The sequence below is a fragment of the Oreochromis niloticus genome, linkage group LG3, assembly GCF_001858045.2.
Source record: "Oreochromis niloticus isolate F11D_XX linkage group LG3, O_niloticus_UMD_NMBU, whole genome shotgun sequence".
In the NCBI taxonomy this organism is placed as follows: domain Eukaryota; kingdom Metazoa; phylum Chordata; class Actinopteri; order Cichliformes; family Cichlidae; genus Oreochromis; species Oreochromis niloticus.
In genome coordinates, this window is record NC_031967.2 from 35,417,280 (window position 1) to 35,429,504 (window position 12,225).

The following is a 12,225-nucleotide window of genomic DNA, read 5'->3' on the forward strand; positions in this document are numbered from 1 at the left end:
AGAGACACATAGGGGATGATATATGGCGATTCAAAATATCACAAAATTTTGTCTTGGGATGCTTGATTTATTTTATTATGACTTTGTTATGTACATTGCAGGCTGATTGCACATACATTGTTCCTGATTTTTTTTGTTGTTTTTTGTTGTTTTTGTTTTTTCTTTGTTTGTAAACCAAAATAAACTTGTGATCGGAAACCTTTTTTACCTTGGTATTTGTTACTAAACATTTAAATACATTTTACTATACAATGACATGAATGCTACACATTTGCTTTTTCTGCATAGATTAAAAAAATACTAAAATAATTGTGCTGAAAATTAAAATCAAGTATAATAAAACGGGTTTTGACAGAGCAAATAATGAAAGCCTGCACTTTGCACTTGTCTTTACTGCATGCCAAAAAAAGCCCTATACATAAAAAGAACATAGAAGACAGAATAAATATATTTAAAATACTATTCCCATAAAACTAAACATTGGCCAGAGTGAGCTGCCTTATTGGAGGTTCCCACTCTCAGTTCAGACCTTCAGGATTAATTTTTGTCATGCTCATGGCTGAGACCCACAGTAAAAAAGCATACATTTAGTAACTTCGATGTGCGTTTCCATATGCTGGTTTATGTTGCTAATTGTAAGATTTTTGGGGGGGTTGGTTTGTAGTTTTTCAGCCATCGGTGGGGTGTGAACTGCATTCCTGGCAGCAGCTGTATTTTTCAGTTTGAGGAAGGTTGAGTTTCCTCTGACACACAGTTTGATATGAACTGATGATCAATAAAATGTCTTTGTTTATAGTAAAGGGCCACCATCCAGCAGGCTGGACTTTGAGAGCTTTAACTATAACACATGGGGCTTTATTGTGTTTTTTGTTATTTTGAAACTGTGCTCATAACTTTATATCACTATCTGTTTTTTTTAGTTTTTAAGTGACATTTTTAAAGCTACACATTTTACTGTTATCATACCAGTGCAATCCTCAAAGATATCACTAGATGGCACAAAGCACTCATGGGGAAACTTAAAAACCTCTTTGAAAGAAGTGCTGCTGAGTAAATTCCAGTTTCAGATGCTGCCAGTTTGCAAAGAGGCGATTTTTGAGCATACAATATGTGAGAGTTCTGGGAAGCATCTCCTTCACTAAGGTGAAACAGACTCACAATGTCTGATAGGAAAATTGTTTTGGTTTTGTTATGCTTTTATTTTGAAATCCACTAACCACTTCCTGAAGGCCAGATGCATGGAGTCCACACATGATGACCAGCTATTGATGTTCACCTGAAGGGAATTCCCAGAGCTGAGGCTGTGAGTGTTGTAGTTTGATTTTATTTTGTTTGTTTGTATATTATTTATTTGGCATTAGTTTTGTAGTCTGATGATAGTTGGGTGTGTTAAAATGAGTACAGTATTTCACTCTATATATTTTTTTTTGTAGGTGGACTGTTTGGGGGGGGGGATTTCACACCTCAAACATTTAGTAAACAATTAGGGCAAATACAAGTAAACGGCAATAAATTACAGGTAGTAATAAAATATACTACTAACTCTTTTGCGCTACGTCCACACCTACACGGGTATTTTTGAAAACGCAGCTGTTTCTATGCGTTTGGGCCTTTCGTCCACACGTAAACGGTGTTGCGATTCACCGAAAACAGAGATTATTTAAAACTCCTTTTTTAAGTTTATGTGTGGACGAGGATTATAGAGTTCGTCACGCAACGTCAAAGGTATGTGCCTCTTTTCACGTCACGCTGTGCGCCACGTTATTGTTTACATGAGATGAATTGCAGAATGGCAGATAGGGACAAAATACTGTTGCTGTTAATCTGACTATCTTCCGGTTTTACACGCTTACATACACACACGCAGTTACTGTCCCTGCATTTAGAAAGGCAGAGGCGTCACGGTGTAATTATTTTACGTGTAGTTGTTTTTTTTCCTGTGTAATAATATTCAACATTGCTGTCAATACATTTTTCAAAAAATGCCTCTCTGTGCAAAATGGGTTTAAACACATAAACAGCTGTGGGATACTGTTTGTCCATGATTTGAACAGGGGGAACAAATTACGGCAGGATCAGCCTGATATTATTTGTATCCCACTGTAACTTTACTGCATAAAGAGCTAACATGTCCAAAAAGTCAGGAGTAGTTAGTTATTACAAGAAGTGTTTGTGAACTAACAATCAAGAGTGTGGGATACTGTTTGTCCGTGATTTGGAGAGCCCAGCGCTGCTCCCGACGCAGGGAAAACTATTTGCAGGGGAGACCTACCTCGGCACTTGTGCAGGTGAAGCCAAAGGGAAGATGTGCTTCACCATATTTTCTAGTCTTTGGCTTGGAAGGAAGTTGGTTTGGAAACATATTTGGCGATGCTTCATCTCCTGCTTTGCGTTTGTGTGGGAGCCCCGTCAAAAACCTGTCCATTATGCTAGCAGTGTCCAAGCTTTCTTTTCTTTTTTTCTTTTCATACCACCCCCCCCCTGCAATGGCTCTGGCGGGCCCCACACTTTGGGAACCTCTGCTGTAAGTGATGTTTGTGCTGCTGCACTGCAGCATGTAATTGTGCATTGCTTGCAGTTTTTCCCCTGTAGCTGTGCACCCCTGATCTTCCCAGCACAGTCACGGAAATCTCTCAATCTGTATCTCCATGCCTGCATAATGTCAGTGGAAAGAAGAGGAGACAGCAGCAGTAAGTTTTTTTAAATTTTTTATTTTTTTTTATCTGTAACTCTGTTTTTATGTAAAACATTTCTGAGAGTGCTGAAAGTGAGATCTCTGCTCTCAATATCATTAGATATAATGTTATTATTTTACCAGCTGATGTTACATTGTAATACAGACACTTTACATCATTTACTGTCAGTGTTTGTCCTCCTTCTTTCTCCTGTGTCTCTCTTTAATCCATCGATTGTCATTTTTTACAAAGCTGAATAAATGAAGATGTCATTTCTGGCACTGTAATGTGCGAACTCACAGAGGCACATTTTATAAGTTACACTTTATACTTTGCCGTAAGCTTGGAGAAACCTTGTGTTTCCTTCATCAGTCTCTGTATCCCTGATAAGAAGCTTCTTCATCAGAAAAGCAGCATGAAAACTCCTTCCTCTGCACACTTTATTCACAGCACAACAAGCTGCTCTTTAGCGTGAATGAAATGCAATGAGGCATTCAGGAGCAGTAAGGAACTGTAGGTTACATTAATATTGAAGAACTAAACATCAAACTAAAAACAAGTTAATGTCCAACTGTTTTCTGTTTGTTCTCAACATTACTATGAATCAAAGGAGCTTCATATTAAAGAGTCATGTTGTTGTATCTAAACGAGGCAGTAATCACAGAAAATCCTCCTTAAATGTTTATTTATAGACTTCTGTTTCTGTTTTGTATACAGACTCTGTTCAGGTTCCAATCAGACTTATAATTATAGAAATGAGTTCAAACCAAAAGAAGCTGAGTAACTATGTTTTCATTCACTTTGATTTGTTCACTCAGCAAACACATTTATTTATAGCCTTATATTTTTATAACACATAATGACTTTTTCCCCTGGAGGACAAACTCTGTAACTACAACACTGTTTCTGAATGACTGAATTACCTGCTTTGATATTTTTGCAATTTCTCAATGTGTGTCAGGGTCCTGGGTTTTTTGACTAAGTGTTTTGAGTTTCCTGTGTTTTTTGTCACTCTGTATTGTGAATTATGTTCTCATTGTTGGTCTTTTGTTACTCCCTTGAGTGTAGTTTCTTGTGTTCCATGTTTAGTATTTCCCTCTTATCATCTCTAGTCTTTTGGTTCTTAGAGTTCTCTGCCTTATGGTTATGTCTCTGTGTTTCTTAGTTGCTCTGTCTCCACCATGTCAACTTCGCGTCTCAGTGTTATACTTCCTGTTTTACTTTGAAGGTCTGTGTCTCATGTGAGTGTATCCTGCTTTGCTTCCTTGTCTTGTCAGTTCTGATTTCTCCCAGCTGTGCCCTCCTTCTGTGTCTCATTCCCTCATTATTCCCCAGTGTATTTAAGCCCTGTGTTTCTCTGTGTCAGTGTTGTGTTGTCCCTCAAGCTGTGTGTTCCCTTGTTTGCCTCTCTTTAAAGTTTAGTTTATATTTTCCCAGTTTAGTTTTGTATTATTATTTGTGTCCCACCAAGCCAGCAATAAAGCTGTGATTTTGTGTTCACCCTCATGTCTGAAAGCCTGCATTTTGGGTCCAACTCCTGCCTGCCACACAGCGATTCTTGACATTGTGTCTGTTTGTAGATGTTGTAATGAGTGAATAAAGCCAGACTGTAGATTTTCTTTATTCTTCTTGTGCTGACTGAGCTCATGTGTTGATGACTCTTCACCTCTGTCTCCTCTCACAGGGAGAAGATATTCTGCAGGATCCTGCTGCTCATCATCCTCACCTCATGTGTCTCTGGTTAGTTTACAACTTCACTTTATGAACTCCAAATAAAGCTCAACAACAGATTTGTTCCAGTTCTCAGTGTGTCTGCTCCTCTCTTTCCCTCTCTGTCTCCTCAACAGGATCATTTGTAGTCAATGTGACACAGACCTCCTATCAGGCAGAGGAGAACCACAACATCACACTGGAGTGGACGTTCACCACCAAACCTGACAGATCCTCCAAAACTCTCAACATCCTCTGTGAACTCTTCATCAGTCATAAATCCTCAGTCCTGTATCATGTTCATGAAGGTGTTGAGGTGTCAGAGTCTCAGGATGCAAAGTTTTCAGGACGAGTCCAGAGTGACAAAGACGCCCTCAGAGAAGGACGAATCAGACTTCAACTGTCCAGACTCAGGACTGATGACTCGGGTCTGTACCTGTGTGAGGTCAACACTGATTATGGCTTCAGTGTTGGAAGATGTCGACTTAACGTCACTGGTAAGTAAAATTTCACAAGAGTTCATAATGATTTCAGTAAGAGTGAGTTAATAAAATACTATTATAATAATATTTTTGATGACTCACATGTATTTGGTGTCTTTGCAGCTGTTAGAGATTGTCCTCAACCTGAGACATCAAACACAGAAAGTCAAGGAAGGATCGGAGTTTACTGTGGACTGATAGCAGCCTTGCTGCTTCTCTGCTGCTTTTCATTCATTTACTGCCTGCACAAAAAGGAAGATTAGTTCTGCAGCAAAATGTACAGCTCAGCAAATGAATCACCAAAAATAATTAGATCAGCAGTGAAAATGATAATACTGGAGTTTAGTTTAATAACACAGTGCCACAAAATAATAGTGTAATAATTTAATTTTACAGGCTTAGGTATTCATTGCCACTCGGGCGGTTAATTTCTTCATGCCTAAATTCAACAACCTGCATGTGTATAACTCAGGAGCTAGGCATACAAAGAAATTCTTGCACACGTCAGTGTCTGCATTGCGCCTGCTGTTGGAGTTTTACGCTCGCAATAGAATCTTGTTTACTCTAATCAACAGACTTTTGACTGTCTGGAGGGCAGAGCCCAAAGAAACAACACTGTTCTTTTGTTTTTTAAACACTCTGGTATTGACAAGAACCATATGATTTTCCCAACAAATAAAACAATATGAACAGTAGAATTTACATGTCAACACAAAAATGTTCAGTTATGCATGAACTAGAGTATAATAATCACTTTCATCTTAAAAAAGAATATTTAATAAATGACTGACATTTTCCTGCTTTTTAGCTACTCTTCACCAGCACCACTAATTTCTGAATGGGCCTTTGAATGATGGATGTTTGGATGAGGAGTTTGCCTCATTTTCCTAACTTCCATTCTCCAATCTGCATTGTCACCTTCCGTATGAGCCTGTCTTCATCGTCATGTGCTTCAACAACTCTGGCAAGTTTCCATTCATTCAGGGAAATCCTCCTCTTTGAAGATCACAATATCACCCCCCTCCACGTTATGTCCTGCCACATGCCATTGCTGTCTCAGAACGATGTTTGCCACATATTCCTTCCTCTATCTGTGCCAAGATTGCAGATATTGGACCCTTCTCCACCATTTTTAGCATACAGATCCTTCTTGACAAATTTACCTGGAGGGGAAAATGGAAAAGAGGATTTCCTGGTGATCAAGTGATTGGTGTGAATGGCTCCAAACTTTTGGAGTCACCGATGTTATTGACAATGAGTGGGAGGTTATTCCTAATGGAGAGAGCTTCATAAAGGAAAGTCTTTAAAGAGGTATCATCCAACCTTAAATGATTGCAGTCAAGGACTGTGCTTAGTACACTTCTCACTGTCTGGATTTGATGCTCCTGGTAGTGACTCATCCCACTCTGTGCCTCTCTGACACATCTCTTGCAGCACCTTCAAGAATGACTGGGGCTAGAAACGCTAAAAGGTCATAGGAGGAAGCCACAACTGCAAGAATCCCTCAGCGTGTCTCTGACACCTTGAAGCAGAAGCTACCATTTTCACTGTTCCACATTATACCTAGCACTTTTTGGACTGGTAAATCATTATGGTTAAGGTCAACATTTTTGTTGTAACAGTGGATCATCGATGTACTTCCACCTTCATCTCCGTTGACACAGCATGATCGTGAGAATGTACTTTCTTCAACTGCGCCTTGTGTTGATGGTGTCTCTGCTGGAGAGTGATCTTCATGCAATGGAGTGTGGTGACTCTTTCTGCATATCCCACACATTGCACCGTTTCTACAGTCTTTAGAATTGTGACTTTTTCCTTAGACATACAAAACACAACTTATTTTCTAGTATGCATTTTTTCTTATCCTCTGCAGACATTTCCATTAGGCTCTTGCATTTATGTATAGAGTGGGTTTTCACCACAGCAAATACATGTGTCAGTATTTGAGTTTTGTGATTGTATGCTCCATTTCTTTGGTTTCTTAGCATCTCTCAACTTGATTGCACCAGGGTCAGATTTGGCTTTTGATCTTGATGGATCCAGCTGCTCTGTGACATAACGGTTCCATTTAGATGTCACCCATTCAGAAGTTTGACTAGTATTTTCTCGTTCACAGTCATTGAGAACCTGTAAGCCCTTTATGTGAGGCATTACTACATGTTTGGAGGAAATCATTGAATTCCTGTAGCTTGTGTACTGGAATTTCCTTTATCTGATGATCTAATGCAACAGGGGGAAAGATAAATGGAAATGACACATAATTAGAAAGGGCAGTAATCCTACTAACATACACACATGCAGCAATGCTCATGAAGATCAGATAATATTTTAAGCATGCATTTCTGTTATTAGCATCTTGTCCGGTTGACTTAGTGGGTTGAGAAGTGATATATAGAGTAGTTGACTGTTACTATATCATGGGAAGATTCCTGAATTAAAACATGAGTGAACAGAATGCTGCAGAGGGGTTAAATGAGTGGAGACTCTAATAGATTGTTGAGTTTCTTGTTTCTGATGTGTGGTGGAGATTTTATCATGACATACACCTGGTTACATGGGAAGAAACTCATTATCTAATAGAACATCAGTGTTTTGTGCATTGTGTGGCTGGTGGGTGGAAGGTTTGGGGGATTTATCTGGATAATGCATTTTTCGGTACCAAGTTTGTTTTATCTTTCCAAGAGAAAAGATATGCTTGGACCTGTCCTAAACTAGGCTTTCATTTTATTTTTTAACAGTGCCCTTAAAAAATGAGTATGCCTTTACGTATGCTGCGCGAGAGGTTCTGGTATCAGCAAAAAAAAAAACAAAAACATATAAGGGGACTGACTGAACTGATGATGTGTGTCCCTGTGTCCCAGGGATCCCAGGGGCTATGTTGTCTGGGGGCTTTTTGCCCCCTGGTAGGGTCTCCCATGACTAATTGGCCACTTGTGAGGGACCAGACAAAGAGCGATTCAGAAGACCATCGAGGGAACAGTTCACCCTGTCCAGGAAAGGGTTACCGGGCACTGCCCTGGAAGGTGCCCGATGACGAACAAATGGTGGCCGGGCCTTAGTCCTTGGGGCCCGGTCGGGCACAGCCCGAAAAAGGGACATGGGACCATCTTCCTGAAGGTCCACCACCCGCAGAAGGTGCCGTGGGGGTTGGGTGCATTGTGAGCCTGGCTACCAAGACTGGCAATTGTGACATGGAATGTCACCTCTCTGGTGGGGAAGTAGCCTGTGTTAGCGTGAGGTTGAGAGGTGCCGGCTAGGTATAGTCGGGCTCACCTCAATGCACTGCTTGGCCTCTGAAACCAGTCTCCTGGAGAGGGGCTGGATTCTGTCTCAGTCTAGAGTTGCCCCTGGTGGGAGGTGGCGGGCTGGGGTGGGTACCTTGGCTTGGCTTGCTGCCTGTATGTTGGATGAGAGGGTTTGTTCCCTGCTCCTCCATATAAGGAGCAGGGACAGTCAGGAACGGGTCCTGACTGTCGTCTGCACTCATGTGCCAAGTGTCGGTTCAGAATACCCAGGTTGGTGGCAGAACCCCTTGGGTGGATGAGATCTGCCCCGAGTTCCTGAAGGTTCTGGAGGTTGTAGGGCTGTCTTGGTTGACATGCCTCTACAATGTTGTGTGGAGATCAGGGGCAGTACCCCTCAATTGGCAGACCGGGGTGGTGATTCCCATCTTTAAGAAAGGGGACGGGAGGGTGTGTTCCAACTACACTCCTCAACCTCCCTGAGAAGGTCTATACCAGGGTGCTGGAAAAGAGAGTCCATCTGTTAGTCAAACCTTGGATACAGGAGGAACAGCATGGGAGTTTGCCAAGCCAGTCTACCCGTGTTTTGTGTTTTTGTCGACCGTGTTCCTTGGGTGTCCTGTGGGGTTTGCTATGGGAGTATGGAGTGTCTGGCACATTGCTACGGGACATTCGATCCTTATGGAACCGTTGCAAGAGCTTGGTCTGCATAGCCGACAATAAGTCGGACTCATTCCTGGTGGGTGATGGGCTCCGCCAGGGCTACCCTTTGTCACTGATTCTGTTTGTAATTTTTATCGACAGAATTTTTATGGGCAGCCAAGTGGTGGAAGGCTTTCACTTGGGTGGTCTCAGAATCTCATCTCTGCTTTTCGCGGAAGATGTGGTTCTGTTGGCTTCATTGGGTCATGGCCTCCAGCTCGCTTTGGAAAGGTTCGCAGCCGAGTGTGAAGCGGTGGGAATGAGAATCAGCACCTCCAAATCTGACGCCATGGTCCTCAGCCGGAAAAGGGTGAGGACCAAGGGAACACCTTGGTGTTCCCCCGGACAAGCTGGAGGAGGTGGCTGGGGAGAGGAAGGTTTGGGCATCTGTGCTTGGGCTGCTGCCCCTGCGACCCAGCCCCGGATAAGCGGATGTAGATGGATGGATGGATGGATGGATGGATATTCAATGTCATGAACTCTGTGTGGCAGGCAGGATTGGATGCAAATGTAGACTCTTCGACAGGACTTACACACAAAAAGCTTTATTGCTTGTCAGCGTTATTGCCGGAACAAGTTAATGCAGGAAACTGGAAATCCTAGGAACTAAACAATGAACAAAAACACAGCTGGTATGAGAGAGAACATGATACTGGACAGAGGGAAACAGAGGGCTTAAATACACAATGCAATGACGAGGAGCGAGGGAACCACAAGGGAGCATGAAAAAGGAGACAAGAGAGACATGGCAGGCAGGGGAAACATGGATAAACACAATAGACAGGGAAACGTACAATGAAACATAAGGAGGGAAAAAAGACACAAGGACTCACAAACATATATAAAACCCAGACACATATAGAGAGACACCAAGGGCTAAGACACAAGGGAATCTAATAATCAAGGAACTAAACAGCATAACTAATGAACCAGAACATAAACCATAATACAAAATTTTACCAAAACAAGAAACTCAAAATGCTGGTTCAAAAGGACCCAGAACCATGACTTTAAATGAATTTTGCTGACAGCACAGTTAACCAAAACAAAACTAATATAAAGCATACTGTTCAAGGGCAGTGAAGACATCTACTGGGCCAACTTTGTCTGTGGCTTTTGTGGTATCAAATTCATTTGTGATACAAATGTTTGTCCAGATACTATATATTTTAAAGGTGTTTTTTGTCTTTAAAAAAAGGTTTGAAATTATATTTTTATAACAATGACTCTTTACTTCTCTAGTATGAGTATTCGAGTGACCCTAGCGAAAAAAGGGACCCGTTTGGGTACTTTTGGATTTTTGATTCTCAATATATCAGTCATTTTAAAGACCAGTTGCATGAAACTTGGCCAGGATGTGTGTTTTAGGATTATTTTTAAAATTCAATGATCCCCTCTATGGTGTGGTGTATAGTAAAGGAGATTCACATATGTACTACCTCCTGTTACTCTTGTACCCGTTTGGCCCCATTGACTCCCATTATAATCACATATTTTCAATATACTGTAATCCTGACATGTGATAATGCTTTTCTCATGAATAGCTAATGGATCTAAGCCTCTGCCTTCAAAATAAAGGAAAAATAGGTTTTGGATCAAATGAGCACAATATTAGGCACAGCACCACCATAGACATTTTCAGTGGTTTTGAATGCAGGACATGGTTATCTTACCTTTCAAAATACATGGTAATAAAACAGCTGACCACCATAAAATTGTCTTGATGTAGTGGAACTGATATAAGTGAGTGGTGTGAATGTGATTGAGAATATATATATATACTGTGTGTGTGTGTGTGTGTGTGTGTGTGTCGGTCGCAAACAAAACGGCCCATAGCGCCGCCTCCTTGAAGTGAACAACGGGAGCCTGCTCCGTTTTTTTCCCTTTCTCTAAATCTCTCTAAATGTTTTTTTTTGCTTCATTTTGCACATGAGCCTTGCGTTTGCTCTCAGCAAGCGAGGGGAGGGGTGCCAAAGCAGCCACGTGTTTGTTGAGCAGAGGGGGGAGGGGCAGTCGCTACTCTCCCAGTGGCACGTCAACAGAGCCGCGGGGAGAGACAGATCGTTTTCTATCTTCTTGGATTCAAGTGCACCTTTGAAGTCTGTGAGAATAGTTTGCAGCCTGGTCTTACAAGTCGTTTCTGCACAGACGCCACAAAATGCACTGGCGCACGCACAACACGAAGCGCACGGTCAATTTAGGGGAGACTTGGAAGCTGTGCTCATCATGCAAACAGCGCGTTATTATCGTAACTGCTGCAAATGGTAGGATATGTCCTGTCTGCAAAATCCATCCATCTAGAGGTTCGTGCTATAAAATGTAAATTACCTCTTTGTTCAGTTTGTTGTTGAGTTTGTTCAGGTCAGTCCAGTTTCCCAGTGGCACAGGGACAGAACAGGAGGGAGAGACAGAAAAAGATCATCGTCTATCCAATAAGATAGAGGATGATCTTTTTTTTAAAATTCAGGTGCACCTTTGAAGTCTGTGAGAATAGTTTGCAGCCTTGTCTTACTAGTCATTTCTGCACAGACGCCACGAAATGCACAGACGCGGGCACGCACAACGCGAAGCGCACGGTCAATTTAGGGCAGGCTTTTGCTGAGAAAGAGCAGCGTTCCAAAAAGCGGAAGCAGGGCTCATCGTGCAAACAGCACATTATTATCGTAACTGCTGCAAATGTTAGATATATATAAGATATGTCCTGTCTGCAAAATCTATGCATCTTGTGGTTCATGCTATAAAATGTAAATTACATCTTTGTTTAGTTTGTTGTTGAGTTTGTTCAGGTCAGTTCAGTTTGTTTTTTTGCAATAAAGTGTTATTGTTCCAAAAATAATAATGCATCCAAATCAATGTTGTTATGAATTATTTACCTATTCAAGGCTGCAATAACCTCATGCCAAATAGTTCCATTTGCAACTAATTTTTTGAAAATATTGCATATTATGGGTTTTTCACCCCCCAAAACAGGGGTTTTTATGACAATAAAGCCATAAAAACCTAAAAAATATTTAAAAAATAATGAAAAACTTTATATCAGTGGTTAGGTCTGAAGTTGTTTAAAAGATCTGATATGAAAAAAAAAATAAAAAAAATTCATATATGATATTGCTATATCACCTTTTGTCAGGGGACCCGTTTGGGTACGAAGGGCAAAGGATGGGTGTAAATTTTAAGGGATGCTCAAGTATGGCACACAGAAACAGACAGGTGCTCTGGCATTGATTTGAATAATGACTACAATAGTCAAGTAAATGCTAATTTGAATCTTGTCAAACACAAAAGGAAATTAATTCGTTCCAGAGGGTCTTTCGTAAGTCAAAATTTTCGTAAGTCGAAGCACCTTTTTCCATCGCCTTTTGAGTGAGGCGATGCTGGCTGAAGACGAAGTTCTTGGTGGAGGCTGAAGAAAGC

General features: G+C 41.1%; 1 protein-coding gene and 1 long non-coding RNA gene across 2 annotated transcripts; both read left to right on the forward strand.

The window, feature by feature from the left end:
• The first annotated feature begins 1,229 nt into the window (after positions 1-1,229).
• Positions 1,230-9,056, forward strand: LOC102080646 (uncharacterized). Its single transcript, XM_025902126.1, has 6 exons — positions 1,230-1,303; positions 2,579-2,690; positions 3,841-3,916; positions 4,360-4,415; positions 4,523-4,882; positions 5,676-9,056. The coding sequence occupies exons 2-6, from the start codon at positions 2,660-2,662 to the stop codon at positions 5,696-5,698; spliced, it is 546 nt and encodes a 181-aa protein (XP_025757911.1). The 5' UTR covers positions 1,230-1,303; positions 2,579-2,659; the 3' UTR covers positions 5,699-9,056.
• A 136-nt stretch (positions 9,057-9,192) lies between these two features.
• On the forward strand, positions 9,193-11,984 carry LOC112843538 (uncharacterized). Its single transcript, XR_003215960.1, has 2 exons — positions 9,193-10,897; positions 11,279-11,984. It is a non-coding gene; the product is annotated as an uncharacterized LOC112843538 (long non-coding RNA).
• Positions 11,985-12,225: the final 241 nt, after the last annotated feature.

Excerpts from the sequence above, each read along its gene's own strand:
- LOC102080646 (XM_025902126.1), top strand. The coding sequence starts at position 2,660 with ATGTCAGTGGAAAGAAGAGGAGACAGCAGCA. Across the intron at positions 3,917-4,359 it reads TTTGAAGGTCTGTGTCTCAT|GGAGAAGATATTCTGCAGGA; the intron begins GTGAGTGTATCC and ends CTCCTCTCACAG. Across the intron at positions 4,416-4,522 it reads CCTCACCTCATGTGTCTCTG|GATCATTTGTAGTCAATGTG; the intron begins GTTAGTTTACAA and ends TCTCCTCAACAG.